This window comes from Urocitellus parryii, chromosome 6 (assembly GCF_045843805.1).
Source record: "Urocitellus parryii isolate mUroPar1 chromosome 6, mUroPar1.hap1, whole genome shotgun sequence".
Classification (NCBI taxonomy): Eukaryota; Metazoa; Chordata; class Mammalia; order Rodentia; family Sciuridae; genus Urocitellus; species Urocitellus parryii.
Genome location: NC_135536.1, coordinates 30,803,252 through 30,823,033, shown reverse-complemented (window position 1 = coordinate 30,823,033; position 19,782 = coordinate 30,803,252). Strand labels below are relative to the sequence as shown.

General features: G+C 35.3%; 1 protein-coding gene across 5 annotated transcripts in view; it reads left to right on the top strand.

Moving 5' to 3' along the window:
- Pcnx1 (pecanex 1) overlaps positions 1-18,936 on the top strand; it is a 144,757-nt gene extending 125,821 nt beyond the window's left edge. For all 5 annotated transcript variants that reach the window (XM_026402363.2, XM_026402355.2, XM_026402344.2 and 2 more), the window contains 10 exons: positions 192-445; positions 2,638-2,868; positions 5,124-5,224; positions 6,106-6,256; positions 8,719-8,949; positions 9,837-10,111; positions 12,098-12,303; positions 13,624-14,066; positions 14,456-14,596; positions 14,807-18,936. In XM_026402363.2, coding sequence (XP_026258148.2) covers positions 192-445; positions 2,638-2,868; positions 5,124-5,224; positions 6,106-6,256; positions 8,719-8,949; positions 9,837-10,111; positions 12,098-12,303; positions 13,624-14,066; positions 14,456-14,596; positions 14,807-14,947 — 2,174 coding nt within the window. In that variant the 3' untranslated portion in view covers positions 14,948-18,936. The remainder of the gene's footprint in view (positions 1-191; positions 446-2,637; positions 2,869-5,123; positions 5,225-6,105; positions 6,257-8,718; positions 8,950-9,836; positions 10,112-12,097; positions 12,304-13,623; positions 14,067-14,455; positions 14,597-14,806) is intronic.
- The last annotated feature ends 846 nt before the right edge of the window (positions 18,937-19,782 follow it).

Below are 19,782 nucleotides of genomic sequence, written 5' to 3'. Positions count from 1 at the left end.
ATATAGTATGCCTCTACAATTTGTACATGAATGTTCTAAAGTAAATCAATTACATACTTTTAGTTGCTATAAAATATAACTCTTTTCTAAATTTCTTGTGTTTTTGAGCCATTAATTTTTCCCAGCCTTTGTTCATCTGTGTGTGTGTGTGTGTGTGTGTGTGTGTGTGTGTGTTTCTCTCTTTCTTAAAGGTACCTACTGTCAACAACGGGAAGTAGAGGCCATTACTGAAGGTGTAGAAGAAGATGAAGGATTTTGCTGTTGTGAACCTGGCCATATTCCTCATGTACTTTCATTTAATGCTGCTTTTAGCCAACGCTGGCTAGCTTGGGAAGTGATAGTCACTAAGTATATTCTGGAGGGGTATAGCATCACTGATAATAGTGCCGCTTCTATGCTTCAAGTCTTCGATCTTCGGAAAGTACTCACTACTTACTATGTCAAGGTAAGGGTTGGTGCTTAGTTAGATCTTTGGATAACGGAGGCATTTGGGAAACACAAATACCAATTTTAAATTCCTGCTTTGTTTTTAAGTAGTGGTTTAAATTATCTGGTATCCAGAAAAGTCAATAAAAATATACCTACAAAGGTCTTAATAGTCTTTCTTTTGTGGAACTTACTCCATATGTTCATTAATAAAAGTAGCTAGCATCTGTAGCTTCTGTTTTTGGCTCTATGCTAAGGAATATTCACACACATGCATGCATACACACACATGTGTTTTTTGCTTTTTGTTTGTTTGTTTGTTTTCACTTTTTTCCTCCAGTATAATAATCAAACCCAGGGCTTTCTGCCATTGAGTTATGTTCTCAGTCCCTGCCCCCCACTTTTTTTTTTTTTTATTAGACAGGGTCTCAAGGTGCTGAGTTTGGCCTTGACCTTGAAATTGTGATCCTTTTGCCTCAACCTCCAGAACTACAGGGATTACAGGCATATACCATCACCTTCAGTTCTTAATTTTTAAAAGAAATCCTGCTTTCGTATTTTATAGATAAACAACTTAAGGATCAGAAGTTAACTTGTCCAAGATCCTCTAATAGCAAATAAAGTTTGGGATTTAAAATTCAGGCATATCTGACTCTTGCACCTTTGCTGTTAACCACTGCTTTGTACTACATTCAACAGACTGAATAAAAGTATTGCAAAGTTCAGGAGGCCCCTAAGGCCACCCTCACTTCTGACAGCAACTTCAATTTCAGAGTCCCCAAGACCATTCTTAGGTTCAGGGATCTGTTAGAAGGATTCATAGAAGTCAGCAAAGCTGTTTTACTCACATTGTACTCGTGTTATTACAGTGGAAAGATACAGATTAATATCAGTCAAGCACAGTGTCCAGAGATACTATGGTGAGCATTTCCAGTTGACCTCTCCCAGGGGAGTTGTGTAGATGCCTATTTTTCTCAGCACCAAGGGGTGGCAATAATATGAGAGTTCTGCCAAACCATGGAAGCTCTTTTGAGCTTGGGGCCTTGAGTCTTCATTGGAGCATGGTCATGTGGAACTGATGATCCAAGTTTCTAGGACTTCTGGAGGTCAGCTTCATACTGTGTGGTTCTAGGCCCCCAGCCAAACAGACTCTTACCAGGCAAGATATTTAAGGACTTAGAGGTTACTTCCCAGGACCTCAAATCAAAGGCTAGACCTCTCTCATTGGGCAAAGCTAATCTTTTACTGAACAAAATATTCTATTTTTTGTTAAAGGTCTTATGGAAAAATAGCATGGTAGTGGTTTGGGGACTTCTAGGCAAAGCCAGTATTTTTTTAAGAGGGAAGTGTGTGCTAAGCTTTAATGATCCACATTTGAATTTTCTGTATTTTATGCTCTTACCTCTAAGTTGTACCTTATTTATGTTGATTGAGGTGAATCTTGAGCTTAGCATTTAAAAAAATTTTTGGTTCAACCCAACCTCCAGAGGCTAGAGAGATTGAGCTTACAATATTGTGTGTTTGTGGCATTTTCCCTTTATATATATTTATATGTACATGTATGTATTTCCATTGTTTTATGTTTTTAACTATATTTCTATAATTTCACTCTAAGAATACCAGATGGTTTTAGTAATTTTATGATAAAATTTTCAAACTAAGGGCAGCCAGTAAATTTTCTTTATCTGTCATAAATATCCTAAATTCAAAAGCACTAAAATCAATAAGCTACAAGTTGCCTTGCTGAATTTATAGTTGTGGTTTTACAATATCAAATGTGGGGCCTGAGGTATATTATGGCATTCTTAAAATGTGTACATGGAGTGTTGAGCTAGAAATAAAATATTTTTGGTTTTAGTATCTGAAGAAACAGTTGAATTTATTACACTGAAAAATCAAAGTTTATTCAAATTGCATATTTTAATGGCAGCATCTGTATATATTAGCCATAGTAATTACTAATATAATACAAAGAGAGTGAGGGTTTACTTTGTCATTCCATGAGTTGTTGTTTTTTTGTTTTTATAGGGTTTTGTAGTGTTGGGGATTAAACTCAGGTCCTTGTATATGCAAGGCAAGCACTCTCCCAACTGAGCTATATTCCCAGCCCCATTCAATGAGTTTTTATTTTTAACATACTTTTTAATCAAATTTTTTAAAATGTCTTCAAAGTGCCATTTAATTAAATTTTTCCTGTCTTTTACATGTTAGGGTATAATTTATTATGTTACAACATCCTCTAAGTTAGAGGAGTGGCTAGCTAATGAGACAATGCAGGAAGGACTCCGTCTGTGTGCAGATCGAAATTATGTTGATGTGGACCCCACCTTTAATCCAAACATTGATGAAGATTATGATCATCGGTTGGCAGGCATATCCAGAGAAAGTTTCTGTGTGATTTACCTTAACTGGATAGAGTACTGTTCTTCTCGGAGAGCAAAGGTAAGATTGATTTATTTCATTTGCAACTCTTTGAATCCAGGTTTTTCCAGAGGTGGAAAGAATATCTCTGTTAGTTATTAAGAGGTCAGTTTTTCCTGAGCTTCCTCTTTCTGATATTAGAGAACCTGTCAGATCTTTACACTTGGTTCAGACCAACTCTGCCAAACAGGTTAAGAAAAGTGGCCCTTCTCATTTCTTTTGCAGTGTCCTAATCTCATTGTTCAGGTAGCACCCCTTCACTGTGTACATGCACGTGCATATACATAAATTCAAATTTCATGCATTATTCTCCAAAATCTATTCCTTCTTAAGGGCTGCCCACCAAACTTAAGAATAATTAAATATCTTTACCCTAAATACAAAGGCTAGACCAGTGCTTTCTAGAACTTTGAGTGATGATGGAAATGTTCTTTGCTATCCAGTATTACATGTGGTTTTAAATCCTTTAAATGTAATCAAATACAACTAAAGAACTAAACTTTACATTCACTTCATTTTAATTGATCTAAATATAATAACTCACATGGCTAGTGGCTACTGTTTTGGATAGTGTACATCTAGATCAGTGACTTAGGGATGTACATATAATTGTAGAAACAAATGACCTATGGGCCTCACTTGTGAAATTTTGATTCATTAAGTCCAGACCAGGGTTATAAAATCTTGAGTCACCTGGGTGATTTTAATTCAGGTGTTTCCATCTACACATTTGGACAGCCCATTTTATCCTAAAGGTAAGATACTTTACAGAGTTTAGCAGCAATCTCTTCCTTCTGGTCTTAGGGCACTCATAGCAGCATCACATCCCTGGTCAAACTGCATATAACAGAACCACAGTGTCAAGGCCTGTGATTCCAAATCTAATTCCTGTCACCACTATTGCTTTAGAAGCAAAAGCCTTGTGTAAATCACCAGCAGCCTATTTAACTTGATAACATGGAGCATAGTAAATACCTTGACAACCAGTTCCTTTATTGTGATCTGGGATGTGTACACTGGCCATGTTAAGATTTAGCACCTTGTTTTAGTCCTTAGTTTCTGTCTTCTAGATACCCCATCAATTAGCACCTTTTTTTTTCTTTCTTTCTTTTGTATTGGGGAGTGAACCCAGTGATGCTTAACTACTGAGCTACATCCTTAGCCCCTTTTAAAAAATATTTTATATTAAGACAGGATTTTGCTAAGTTGCTGAGGCTGTCTTTGATCTCGTGATCCTCCTGCCTCAGTCTCCTGAGCTGCTGGGATTACAGGTGTGTACCACCATGTCCAGCAATATCTTTTTTCTTTATCAGAAAGAATGGGAACATCCTTATATTTCCTGTCTGAGCAGTAGTCTTTGAACTTTTATGCTAGATGTACAACATAAAATTACCAGAATGACATGTTTTTAAAGAAGGAATAATGACTAGAATAAAATAACCTCATAAGAGGTTCAAAAACATTAGTAGACAATACTGGAAATGGAGGACCTCAAAGTTTAACCCTTTTTCCAGGTGTCTTAACAAATAATTTTATTTTTTATACATGAAATATATTCTTCTCAAATCTCTGGATTTACTTTGTAGCAGAACTACAGAGAGTAGTCATATTTTAATATCCATTCTCTGGCTGTCTACTCATTCAGAAATAGGCTGCATCCTACTTACTTAAGGATCCTTCTCTTAAAGATAATTACTGAGATCATGGACATGTGAAAGTCTTTCTGATTGCTAATATAGCACATATTCAAAAAGTATATCTGAAAATGTGGATATCCCCAGTCTCTTCAAAGAGCTTATTACCAGATTAGCCTAGCTTATATTCTACTCGTTGCAGTCCCTTTAGGAAAATTATTAGTATTGTTTTTTTTTTTCCCAGCTGTATGCTCTTTGTTTTCTGCTCTAGTTTTTCTTTTTAAGTTTTCTAGTTTTTCTTTAAGTGAGATAATCCCCAGCTCCTTAAGATCATGCATTCTGTTCTCTGAATCACCATTCCCAGTAACCTCTTCCTGGGGAAGCTCAGTAAGCCATAGATTGACTTCAGGCTCTCAGACTTGTACTGGAATAGTAAGAAGCTGTCTTCATATTCTTCTCCCACAGTTTCCTTCCAAGGCAGTGTTCTAACTTGCATATTATACGGAAATTAAAAAATCATTTTTTCTTCTCTAATTGTGTAGTAGTTGAGTTCTTTCTCCTTTCTGTAGTTTATTAGATATCTTCTGATTTGTTAAATATTTTTATACCTTTCTGATAACTAACGTTCTTTGGTTTTTAAAGCCTCTAGATGTGGACAAAGATTCATCACTGGTGACTCTCTGTTATGGACTCTGTGTTCTAGGACGGAGAGCTTTGGGAACTGCATCCCATCATATGTCCAGGTAAAGCAGGCATTTCTGTTTTCAAGAAGAGTATGAGAAGCTATATCTGAAATAATTTTTGTGGAAGCAGTCATTTTATGCTACTTTATTCCAAGTCTCCTTTGATTTTATATTTTTGTAGGTCTTTTTGCTGAACACTATTGAATACTATCATATATGTGGTTGACAGAACTGGCTTTTAAAATTCACATATGAACAACTATTAGTAATGATAATTTAATGGATTTAAGGCATTTTAAAATATAATCACCCTATAAAGTTGACTTGGGTGGAGTTCCATTTACATCTATTTTTTTAATTGTAGATTGACAAAATACTTTTATTTTATTTATTTACATTTTTTTTAATATGTGGTACTGAGGATCGAACCACTTGCCAGGCAAGCACTCTACCACTGAGCCACAGCCCCTACATTCATTTTTCTAATAAATTCACCTACTGTATTTTTTTTCATTTTTTTCTTGCAATCCTTGTCCAGAGCATTTATATTTTTAACATAATTATATATTAGATGTGGGGACTCTAAATATAAACTAGATTTATTAATATATACATCCAAATGAATTAGAATTAAGAAATATGCCTATTTTAATTTTTTTCTGTAATTACATGTTTATATTAGACTCTTATTAATTTATTTTAATTTATAAGCTCTTTATCTGCTGTTGTTTATTTTTACGGACTCACTATTAAAGTGCTTCGTGTACAAGGGTCCCAGATAAAACTGACCCCATCTGTTGTGATTGTGATTTAGGAATTCTAACTTTAGTTCTGTATTTTCAAAACACTCCCAGATGATTCTGATACACAACCAGATGTAAGCATCAGTGTCTTGGAGACCTTTGTCAAAATATATCAACTTTTATTTCTAATCTTAACAGTAATTTAGAGTCATTCCTCTATGGATTGCATGCCCTATTTAAAGGAGATTTCCGTATTTCTTCAATTCGAGATGAATGGATCTTTGCTGACATGGAATTACTAAGAAAAGTAGTAGTCCCTGGAATCCGTATGTCCATTAAACTTCATCAGGTAAAAAAATGAATATTTTTTTTAATTCATCATAGGGTTTACTAGAGCTTCTTCATTTGACTTCTACATTATACATTTAGGAACATCTTGAGATGTACTTAATTCTCAAAAAAACGTGATTTGTGGCAAGACATTTAATCTTAAAGAGTCCTGAACCTGTGTTTCTAAATGTATATAGTAAAATTGAATATTAATATTAGAGAGTGACCAATTTGACATGAAGAAAAATTTAAGCAATGACAAGCTGAAGCCTTTGAGCCTTATAATACTTGTTTTGCCTTCAAATGATTATGATTTAGGTCTCCTCCTGAGTGAATATCCACCCACTCCAAATGTAGTGTGGTAATACTTCAGTGTTGTAAGTGCTGTTACTGAGCTAAGTTTCACTTACAGTGTTACATAGAATAATAGGTGGTTAGGACAAATCTAGCCTTAATAAATTAATTCTACTAGGCTATTAAAATTAAATTTAGGTCCCACAATGCATTTCCAAGTTCCAGGATCATTCAAAAAAATTTTGTGAAATTATACACTGGCACTTGTTCCTCCTCATTTCACTTGACTATAGTTATCAGATCTGATGGTAGGGACCAGATGGTAAATACATCTGCTCTGCTCAAATCTGATTGAATCATACCTCCCCTCCCCCGAGAAGGTGAATTACTCTTCAAATGATTTTACTACTATCATAAATATTGGATTAAACTATTATTCCATATTCATTAGGAGCATTACTAACTTAGGATAGGCTGTTTGAAAACCTCTGTGAAAAATGGAATGGAGAAAAATCTTCATTTAGAGTCTGTGGTCTTTGTTCAGATTAGCTTTAGAGTTTTGAAAGAAAATTCAGTGCATTTAAGAAAAAGATAATGACTTCATGTTTAAATGTTTTTTAAACTTCAGAATTTCTCAGATTGTAATCCCAAAGAAAAGAAATATTTGAACAAGATTAAACCTTCTCCATTTTTAGCAAGGGGCTAATGATTTACAACTTTGTGTCCATTTTATTTAGAATGTGACTGTTTTCTAAATCTGGACTTTTATTTTTCATTCAAATAATTGTACTTTTATTTTTCATTCAAATAATTAATGGCATTCCTTCCTTAATGCAACTGTTTGCTACAAGAAAGTACAGAATATGACATCTCTGCTGGCAGGGGAAGTGCAAACTCAGTGTTTAATAGAAAGGAGAGTTACGTGATGTTCAGAAGTCCAAGGCTGCTGATTAGTTTGTTAGATTATGAAGGTTGTCTTAGATCAACTTCTTTAGAAGCAGAGTCAGGGTCCAGGATTCTTAATGCAAGAGATTTAGGGCATGCACTCGAGAGAATATTGTAAGGAAGTTTTAGTACCACTGTTGAAGTTCTGGCACTGCACTTTATGAACTTTTGAAACTTAGGAAGCAGCTCAGCTCCTTTGAGCTTCAGTTTGAGACATGTAAAATCCAGGTATTATCTCAACCTCCTTTATAGAGTTGTAAGAGTCAAATGGAATATGATGTATTGGAGATGTTTTATATAACAAAGTGTGATTCACATGTACAGTATTATTTTCATGTTCTGGGGTGGCCCAGACTTAGGGGCTGCACCCTCACTCTTCTTTTCTTCAGGAAACACATTCTTCAGTCACTGAGTTTGAGTACCAATGGGTTACTTACCTGGATGTAGAAATTTTTCAGCCTCCTAACTATAAATATGAAGGCAGCCAATACAGTATTTGCATTTCCTTAATAACATATCATTTCAGAAATTTAGATTTGTGTTATGATTATTTTCTGGATTTGTCCTGTAATCCCTATTAATTTGTAGGTTTGTAAAAGGGAGATGCATTTCATATACTTCTGTGTTTCATTTATGCTGCCTGCCACAGAATCTTGCACAGGATAGATATTGAATACTTACCTAGTGAATGTGTAGTTATTAAGACCAAGAAGCTACTAGCTTCTCTAGGACCAGAACACTTAATCTGTGCACAAAGCTCAGATCTTTAAGCTGTATCTTAACTACAGAGGGACAAGATAAAATGGGATATTAGAACTATCCAGGGATGTTGCTTTATGTGAAGAGTATCTAGTTTTAAAAAGAACATGATATAGAGACCTCTTCTAGATCTTCCTTTAACTGATAACAGCAGTGAAACAATCCTGTTGGAAAACAATATATATTACTGAAGTATGAAAAAGCAACTTGAAAGAGAAAAAGATGATATATAAAGATTAGAAATTATATTTAGATGTAGAAGAAAGCGTTGGATTGAGGAATTAACAATAAAGCAGTATAGCAGTAATGAACTAATTCTTTACCTGGTTATAATTAAGAGTTTATAATTTATCCCTAATAATATTGTTTGATAAAAAATATTTGTATTAACCCAGTTTATAAGAATTTTCACTTAGAAAATGACTTCCAAGATGAATTATATAATTACTAAGAACTGTATGTTTTGTATTTCTGTGTGCTTAGGATCATTTCACTTCTCCAGATGAGTACGATGACCCTACTGTGCTCTATGAAGCCATTGTGTCTCATGAAAAGAACCTCGTGATAGCCCATGAAGGGGATCCTGCGTGGCGGAGTGCAGTTCTTGCCAACTCTCCCTCCTTGCTTGCTTTGCGGCATGTCATGGATGATGGCACCAATGAATATAAAATCATCATGCTCAATAGGCGCTACCTAAGCTTTAGGGTCATTAAAGTAAGTTTCGAGTCATTGATTGAATTTAAAAAAAAAAAAAAACCACAAATGGATAACTTGAACCCAACTTTTAAGATGCGAGTGGGATTTTTATATATATGTATATATAAATTTAGCATACTGTGTTAGCACTTACTATTTATGAGCACTTAATTTAACTTTTCTTGTCAATAACTTTCTCTGTCCTAAAATTTTTCTTTTGCGTTATAAAGCCTTAGAATTTTTCCGATTTCAGTGTTGATAGTCCTATATTCATTATACAGCAGGTCTTTTTATATTTTATACATCGATCTGGGCAGCATCTCTTAATCAGTCTGCACCATATTGTTAATTTCAGTTCCTAGATTACAAAATTATTGTATAGCTAAATAGTGATTAGAAGCTAACTGTAAATGGTTCACTCTTTTTCCGTGTGTGTGTGTGTGTGTGTGTGTGTGTGTGTGTTTAGACATCTCAGGGCTATAGGAGGAGCCTTACTTTCTGACATTTTGGTAGTTTGGAATGATTAATTTTTATCTATCATTTAATCAATACCCGAATATCATGAACACCCTTTCAACTTGAAATGTATGTTACCTTTCATTTCTATCAAAGATACATTTTATGTTCACTAAATTCAGTCTTTGACCAATTAAAAAGAAACTAAATGAACATTTTATTTGATAACATCTGTGAGACAGAAAAAGTGCTCTGTAGGTGCTTTTTATTAACAGTCTATTAATAACAAAGGAAAACTGGTTAATTTCTATTCAAATGTTATCTACTCGTGTTTGTTTCAGACTTTTCATAGTAGGTTGGCATTCTCTCTTTTGTATCCCTCCCATTTCTGCTGTTTGTCTGAATCGTATTCTTGGCCCCTAACTTGATCCACATGTTCTGGTTTCCAGGTGAACAAGGAGTGTGTCCGAGGTCTTTGGGCCGGGCAACAGCAGGAGCTTGTTTTTCTGCGAAATCGTAACCCAGAGAGAGGTAGCATCCAGAATGCAAAGCAAGCTCTACGAAACATGATAAACTCATCTTGTGACCAACCTATTGGCTACCCAATCTTTGTCTCACCCCTGACAACTTCTTACTCTGATAGCCATGAACAACTTAAAGAAATTCTTGGGGGACCTATCAGCTTGGGAAATATCAGAAACTTCATAGTGTCAACCTGGCATAGGTAAGCCATGGGGTTGTATTTTTCTGTGGTGGTATATCCTGACCCTCATTATCTAGACAGTGTGCATTTGCTTTTCTTGGGAAGTTTGTAGAAAAAAAAAAAATGTAGATGCCCTGGCACAATGTAATTCTATTATATGTAAACTTTAGTAGATCTCAGCACTTTTATCTTCAAAATCTTATTAGATAAATCTAATATGTAACTGGTTAAGAATCGCTGATCTAGTGTTTGAACCTTGAATGATCCTTTAATTTTTTTTTAAATTCTGTTGCCATATGTTGCCACTAATCAGACAGCAAAGGGGACTAATTAAAAGAAAACATTGAAGAAACTTGCAAGTTGACTGCTTTGTTATCACTCTATTCTAGCAGTAGGGGGAGCACTCTTTACAAGTTGAAACTCAGTGGTCATGAGATGCAGAAACTCTGCTGCTTTTTTAACAATCCAGTCACTGCCGGAATCTCAGTTTTCTAGTGTGCTCAAGGGTGCATGTGAATTTTCTCTCTGCCCTTTGAGTAGTAAATTATACTATACGGTATAGGTGCATCATAGTTTGGTGGATGGTAAAGATATGCTGCAGAACATTGTTTTCAGTTTCTCAACAGTTGTTCATATTCTTAATATCAGAGTTTAAGGAAAACAGGATCTTGTGGTTAGATCAGGAAACTCTTAAATGAATTTTTAAAAATTTTCCAGGAAGTATCCAGTGCTCAAAGAGCAAAGTTCTGCCATTTTAACATTGGTCCCTGTCCAAACAGAAGACGGAACATAGAAATCCAGGATAGTGTTCAAAGAAATTTTCTCTTTAAAAATTGCCTGTTGTGCTGGAATTAACCTTGAAGAAGTTAAGCTCTTTCCCCCTAAGAGCAATACCACAGAGACAGTGTCACCAGCTGTTCTGATCTACCCAAGACTGAGAGCTTTCTAGGAATGCAGAACTTTCACTGCCAGTAAGAGACAATCATGGCCAACCATGACATTTAAACATTAAAACAAAACAAAACAAAAAAAGGAAAAATGGTTACAGCATCTTTCTTGAAGTATGCTACAGTAGCAGGTTTTCAGGGGTTGCACACTTCAGGCATCAGTGAACAGACATTGCCAAGAGTTCTGTTTCCAGCTAGGTGTGGTGGTGAATACCTGTTATCTCAGCAGAAGCAAGGGGCTAAGCAACTCAGGGAGACCCTGTTTCTAAATAAAATACAAAATAGGGCTGGGGATGCATCTTAGTGGTCAAATGCCCTGAGATCAATCCCTGGTACCCGCTCCCCCCAAAAAAAGTTGTTTCTAGTTAAGATCCTTTTTTTTTTTTTTTTTGTACCAGGGATTGAATTCAGGGGACATTTGACCACTAAGCCATATTCTCAACCCTATTTTGTAATTTATTTAGAGACAGGGTCTCTCTGAGTTGCTTAGTGTCTTGCTGTTGCTGAGGCTGGCTTTGAACTCCTGAGCCGCTGGGATTACAGCATGCATTACTGTGCCCAATTCTAGTTAAGATCTTAATGGTGCAACTGTGTCTTCATTATGGTTAGCAAAGATGATAAAGGATATAAAAATGAAGAAGACTGGAAAGATTTGAGGCATTGAGCAAAAGAGGGATAGAGTACTTAAGCCACTCTTAGAAAACAGATTTTTATTCCTATTATTGCTTACATCATAGACTTTTAAAGGTGGGTCAGACAAGATGATGCACGATGTAAAGCCAGTCACTCTGGAGACTGAGGTAGAAGCAACCCAAGTTCCAGGTGAGCCTGGGCACTTAGTGAGACCCTGTCTCAAAATAAAATAAACAGAGCTGGGGGTGTAGCTTAGTAGTGCAGAGCTTTTCTAGCATGCATAAGACCCTGGTTTCAGTACCCAGTAATGTCAAAAAAAAAAAAAAAAAGACTTTGAAGGCTCAGAATATACCTGGAAAAATAATAATGAATTTATATTTTGAAGTAATCTTGGGATAATGCTTCCAACTCTGGTATTTTATCCTAGACTAAGGAAAGGTTGTGGAGCCGGATGTAACAGTGGTGGCAATATTGAAGATTCTGATACTGGAGGTGGAACTTCCTGTGTGGGTAATAATGCAACAACTGCCAATGATCCCCACAGCAATATGTCCCAAGGAAGCTCTGGAAATCCTGGACAGGGATCAGGAACTGGACTTCATCCACCTGCTACATCTTACCCTCCAACTCTAGGTAATATGAGGAAAGTTTTTGTGTAATATGAACTTTTTAGCCACGGGGGCCAGTTAATGTGTGTAGAAAGAAGAATTGTCTACTTGGAAATAGATCAGTAGATCTATTGCTTGACACTTAACTGTACATTAGCCCAGGTTTATATTAATAATTTATATATGTAAAATCGTGACATATAAATATATATTTACTTTATTTGATATAAACATTTTATACCCAGGGCCTCACATGCGTCAGGCAAGTGCTCTACCACTGAGCCACAACCCCAGCCCCGAAAATTAGAAACTTTTAATGTGCTTCTTTAAATGTGCCTTTTACTTTTAACATTGATTATTAGCTCTTTTTATTTTCAGGTATAAAGTACCCATAGCTAAGTTTTGAGTATAACTAATGATTATTTCCTAATACTCTTCACATTACTCTTATGAGTCAGGAAAAAGACAAGTCTGCACCATGTCAAGCCACTTGAGAAAGGATATGGAAAAGCCTGCTATTCACTGTCACTGATAATTTGTATTCAGTGGTAATCCCTTAATCAGGGTAGGATTCACTTCTCTCTAGAGGCAGTTGCTTGTTGGAATAGAAGAAAGGACATTAATATACTTGGAGAAATAGTATCTATAGAGCTTGCCACATGCCAGGGCCTTCATAAGCATTTGTCTTTTTCTAATCACCAAAAAGATTATATATGTTAGTGGTACATAATGTGATGCTTTGATATGTGAATACATTTGTGAAATGATTGAATCAAGCTAGTTAACATACCCATCACCTCATACTAACCATTTTTTTGTGGTAAGAACATTTTAGATGTGCTCATTCAGCAATTTTCAAGCATACAGCACATTATTACTAACTGTCGTCACCATGCTGTGCACATCTCCAGATCTACTAAAACTGTTTAACTGAAACTTTGTACTCTTTGACCAGCATCTCCCCATTTCTTCTCTCCCTTCCCCTGGCAACAACTATTCTGTTCTGTTTCTGAGTTTGACTTTTTTAGATTCCACTTATACATACAAGTGAGATTATGCAGTTTTTATATATATATTTCTGACTGTCTTGTTTCTGTGAAATATTTCATTTCTGATGTATTAAGGAAATATTCTTAAGAAATATTTCTGTGAAAGATAGTTTAGGATTTATCCCAACTCTGACATTTGCTGTAAGTTATTTAGGTCTCTCTTTCTGGTAACTAAAAAGTTTTTACCAAGTAAATTTACCAAGTAATGAGGGAGAAAGTCTTGGAAACTGCAGCATGAAAGTACCTTGTATTACTTCTTGCACTTCCAGTGAGGGTTGTCCTTGTTATTCCCGCAGGCACTAGCCACAGTGCTCACTCTGTGCAGTCGAGCCTTGTCAGACAGTCCCCTGCTCGGGCCTCTGTAGCCAGCCAGTCTTCCTACTGCTACAGCAGCCGGCATTCATCTCTCAGGATGTCCACCACAGGATTTGTGCCTTGTCGGCGCTCTTCCACCAGCCAGATATCACTTCGAAACTTGCCATCATCCATCCAGTCCCGCCTTTCTATGGTGAACCAGATGGAGCCCTCCGGTCAGAGTGGGATGGCTTGTGTACAGCATGGCCTTCCTTCTTCAAGCAGCTCCAGCCAAAGCATCCCCGCCTGCAAACACCACACTCTCGTGGGCTTTCTTGGGACAGAGGGGAGTCAGAGCAGTGCCACGGATGCCCAGCCAGGCAACACCTTAAGTCCTGCAAACAATTCGAATGCCAAGAAGGGGGAAGTGATTTACAGAGTCCAAGTGAGTAAGCCCAGAGGTCTTCCTTTCTGTTGCTCTTTTTGTTTTTATGTCTTATTTGTTGAGTGAAGAACTTTCATAAAAGTATATCTTCTAGAGTATTTAGTCAGAAGATTAAAGCACTTTTGAATGAATGTTGAAAAAAAAGTTTCTACCAACTTAAAAATGGATGTCAAGCAGTTGCAATATTTGTTCCCCATTCAGCATTGACCCAGCCACTGCAGTAGGCTGAAAAGAATTGGGGACGTGGTTTTTTTAGAAATTTTTTCCATTGTAATGAGCAGAGAACTTAAAATATATAGAGTCCCCTGAAAGAAATTTTATTTGGAATTGGAGTATTTTTCATCAAGAGAAAATGAATTGTAAATGATCCTTGTTCATTTAAAATATAGATTGTGGATCCCACCCAAATTCTGGAAGGGATCAACCTGTCAAAAAGGAAAGAGCTACAGTGGCCTGATGAGGGAATTCGATTAAAAGCTGGGAGAAACAGCTGGAAAGACTGGAGTCCTCAGGAGGGCATGGAAGGCCATGTAAGTCTTCTTTTGAAGATGCCTGGTTCTCCAGCATTTTTTTTTTTTTTTTTTTTTTTTTTGTAGTGCAACTTGTATGCATGGTTTGGGTTGGCTTATGTCTTTGAACTTGATTCTCAACAAAATGTTCTCTCTGCTCCCAAAGGAAAGAGTAGGTGAGTACATTCAGCAACTCCACCACTGACTGTTTCTTTTGTTCTGAGTCTTTAGGTGATTCACCGATGGGCACCTTGCAGCAGAGACCCAGGTACGAGATCCCACATCGACAAGGCAGTGCTTCTGGTCCAGATTGATGATAAATACGTGACTGTGATTGAAACTGGGGTACTAGAACTTGGGGCTGAAGTTTGAGCTTGTGTTTTGTAGCCAAATTTCTTTTCCCTCTCACTTCCAAAACCTTGGAAAAAGAGGAGCTTCCAGAAGATGGCCACAGAATCACTTTGATCCTGTATGGGAGAGACTGGTGAATAGTGGCATGGTTCTGCACCTCCCCGGGGCTTCACCCTGGCTCTTGTCATTGTCTCCATTCCCAAATAAAGCTGAAATATTTTTTTAAGTTAACCACAAGAAAACATTTTGCATGGAGGATAAAGTTCTGTTAAAATACATCTTTAAAAAGTTTTTCCTATGCATTGCCTATGCTTTAAATCAAAAAACTCTTAATTTCTAAACTATGATTTCATATTTTTCTAATTTCTTTGCCAAAAAGAATTGCCATGTGTTGTTATGGAACACAAAATCCATTGACCTTGATTTTCACAAAAGACCCTTGTGGAAGCGTTCGGTTTGACACTTAGCAGTATAAAAATTAAATGTACAGTGAGAGAGACGATGAACAGACATAGATTTATCTTCTTATTCCTCGAGCGCTAAAAACTTTAATGAAAGAAAACTGCACTAATTTTTTACAACAATGCACTAAATTCTGAGATTTCTCAGAACATTTATTTATATATATAAAATAAAACACCATTATTTAAATTGCCTTTGGGATTAACCCTTCCTTTCCTGATAAACATAGTTGGCAGGAACTGTGCTGCTCATTTTTCTGTTGATAGTCTGTATACTTCATGCCAGTATGTTGGATGTGTTCTCTAAGATGAATACAAAATCTCAAGATACATATAGCTTCATCTTGACACTTCCTGGAGCTAGTGGTCAGTGGATCGGTCATGTGAACACTACTGCCAGCTACTGTGTCCACATCTTGGATGAGGCCCTTGAAGTATGTGCTCACCTGCCTCCCTGCTCAGGGCATGCTTTGCCCAGGTCAGTTCTGGGAAGAAAATGCTTTTGCTTTTCAAAGAAGAAGATGAATGTCCAGAAATTCAAAGAAAGAACTGATTGCCTTTTCTTTTAAGAGTCCCTAGCTCTTGAAGTTATTCACGTGAAGTTCAGTTTCTCAAGTAAAATTTTTTTTCAAACAAAATTATCCAAATGGTGCAGTTCTTATTGTTGTATCCCTCTTTAATAACTTTGCTTTTAATTTCCCCCTCTTCTTTTTCTATTACTTGAATTTTATTTCCTGTAACTTATATTGTATGCTTGTAATTTGAAATATTTATAACTGTGAAATTGACTTAATTCATATGTTGTCTCATAAATTATATCAGTTTTTAAAATATGTATTCAGGGAAATATATAACTCAGATTTACAATTGGGCTATGTGGGACTGCAACTTAGATTTAATTTGCAACTTTCAATGTTTTTTAAATTAAAAATTCCCTTCAATTTGAAACTCCAAAGAAAATTGTACATCTACTCTGAGCATTTGGGAGCAGCCATCTTTCTACCCATTGGGAATAGACAGTTTTAAAAAAAAAAGTAAAATTAACTTTGGTACATTTTATTTAATTCAGTATGCCCAGGCTATTAGCATTTCAACCTGTGGCATGCACTGACCATATTTCACATACTCAGTAGCTATGTGCCTGGTGGCTGTTGTGTTGGACCACACAGGTTTATAGTATCTTTTGATAAGATGACAGAAGATAACTGTTTTTCCTACTAGTTCTATTGTGTTGATACCACAGTATAGCATAACATTGCAGTAGAGGAAATGAAAACTAATAGCTGATATAAAGAATCTTGACATTTCCACTCAAAACCTTCTTATTTTCCTTTTTTGTAATTTTAAAATCTCTGGTCATTCAGAACCCAATGTGCCTTGTGTTAACATTTCCATAGACTTCATACTTTGCAAATGTTATTGTCTAAAAATATTTGTCACATGATTTACTGAAGTTTTACACAAAGGAACCCTTCTAAATTGACCATTGAAAATGTATATTTTCCTGATAGTGTCATTATGTTGTATATTTGCCTCATTTTGGCAAATCTGTGGTATAGCATAAGTTCAGTATTTTTTTTTCTGAAACTGAATATATGATATATCTAATTTTTAAATCTTCTTAAACGGATTATGCTCCCTCCTGCTTGCTCCCTCTCTAAAATTAATATGATTTATTCATGGTCATTGCCTAGATAGACAAGTGGACTTTTCAGTCTTAGGTGGAAGATAATCCATTTTCCACACAAAGAGGAACAAAATAATCTCAATTTCAGATGATTCCATCAGAAGGGCTAGAATTCTTTTTATTCCTAGCCATCACTGTTCACCACCACCCCTCCCCTCATTGATATATTAGATACTCTGAAAATTTAGATTTCAAATGCAAAACTGGATTTTGTATGAAACATATATTGAGTCTTAATTTGGGATAGCAGTTGGTGGACATTTTTCTTGAAACAAGTTGGATTTTGTTATAACTCTTTACTAAATTTATATATAAGGAGCCCTAAGAGAAGCCATGTTCTTATATTTTAAATCTAAAATTGATAAAGCCTTTTAAAAATCATAACACTTTTCTAATTACTTCAGGGGAAATAGTAAAAATTGAAGAAAGACTTGTGTCTTAATAATCTGATCTAAATTAATGAAAGTATATATTTCTATATAATAAATTGACTATAAATGTCTTATTCCTGTCCCCTCTTCTTCCAGACAATAGTGAGCTATTGGTTTAAATTCTCTGCTTAACCTTTTTCATTAATGTACAGGGCTTAAACATACATTAGTGTTTTTAATTCGTTATCACCAAAACTTTCAGAGTTTCATAATTTGAAAGCAAAGAGATGTGATTAAAATACTAGTGTTTTTTTTTAATTTCCTTAGAGTAGAATTGCATGATTGAAGTCTTTGGTTTTTTTTGTTTGTTTGTTTGATTTTTATCTCCCTTTTGAAAGTATAATACTGGAATGAGTTGTAAGTTGTTGTCTTTTTAAGTTTTTTTTCCTCTTATTTAGTGACAAAAAAAATATTTGTATTACTACAAATTAAGCTTTAGTTTACCTTCCACATTTTACCTTGGTGTGAGTTCTTTATACCATTTTCAATATTTGATAAAACTTTAAATGTTGACTTTTTTTGCTAAAGAGCTTTAATTTTACCAAGAATCTAGGTTAACATAAGATGTTGATATTTATGGAGTTTGGGAGAGTCCTCATGAGGCTATCTGTGTATTTTTAAGGTGAGATTATCTTTTAGGAAATTAGTGAGCAGACTTTTTTAATTTAGTGTTTTGCCTTCTTTGGGCCTGTATTACTGGAGGATTACATTCCATTAGATTTGAAGTATTTTGAAAAATATTTCAATGATATCTGAAACATTTCTAATCTTGAAACAGAAGATATCAGACAATATTTCTATTATGAAGGATATATGGAAAATTCTTGGGCACCAAATGTCAGCCAAGGAAAATACAAGTTTTCATATAGGAAACTGTAGCTTATTAAGAAAATGTATTATTCCTTCTGGATTAGTTTATTTTTCCATCTCCTATCAAAATATAAATCACAGCTTCACATCTAAGTGAGGGTTCTCAGCCTGAATAAATCCCACTTTGCTTTAAACAGCATCCTCCACTTATGCTTAGAAGCTCATCTGCTATATTGAGCTGTTCATCTAGAACTGGGTATTTTCAAACCTAAGACTTTGTCCAGTATCTAAAATTGTCTTTTAATTTAAGCTAACTTTAAAGCATTCTTAGTTCTAAACAAATATGTGACTTGAGGAAAAAATAGTAGTAGATTTATGTAAGATTTTTTTGACTTTATGTTTACTAGCTACAAAACATAAACTGCTTCCCAGACTATTTATTTATTTATTTATTTTGCAGTGCTGGGGATGGAACCCAGGGCCTTGTGCATGCAAGGCAAGCACTCTACCAACTAAAGTATATCCCCAGCACCCCAGACTGTTTTTTAATTTTATTTTTGTTTTAATTATTTTTTTATGAATATAAATTAATCCCTTTCTGATATTTCTTAGGTTTTTTAATGGGGGGAGGGGGGGGCGGGCGGGGAGTACCAGGGATTGAACTCAGGAGCACTCAATCACTGAGCCACATCCCTAGCCCTATTTTGTATTTTATTAGAGACAGGGTATCACTGAGTTTCTTAGTTTCTCTATATTGCTGAGGCTGGCTTTGAACTCACGATCCTCCTGCGTCTGCCTCCCAAGCTGCTGGGATTATATGTGTGTGCCACCACACCTAGCCTCTTAGTTGTTTTTTAAATTCCTCTGTATTCATTCTCATTTTCTTTTACATTATGGTGTAAAATAATCATATAAAATTACTTTAGACACAGACCCAGTTAATTTTTTTTCTTTTGATATGCTACATATCAAATAAGGCATAAAATATCCCTTTTAATTTTAGACAGTTTTCCTTTAACTCTTAAGATGAGTAGAAAGAATAATGTCAATCAAGGTACCTAGAACCTGTTAGTGGACTTTGAATTTTCTTTTTCAAATTTATGTGGACACTGAATTTTATTGATCAAGAGAAAAAGGAAAATTAGATACTACCATGTACTTAGCATAAATTTTAATATTACACTGAATATGTGTAGGGTTTTTTAAATATTTAAAAACTAGCCCCTTTTTTCTTCATTTCTCTTAAGACTAGATTAGTTGATAAACACCCAGGACTTCTTTTAATCTTATTAAATGTTTAGGTAAGAGCTGTAATTGGAAAGGAATTATTATAAAATAGATCTGTTAGAATATGAATAGAGTATTAATTTTGCTTGAAACAGAGGTATATTTTCTGCTATGAATCACTTCACCAGTCATCTATCAAGAATTATGTGTGTAAGAATTTCTCTTTATTGCCTATATGCC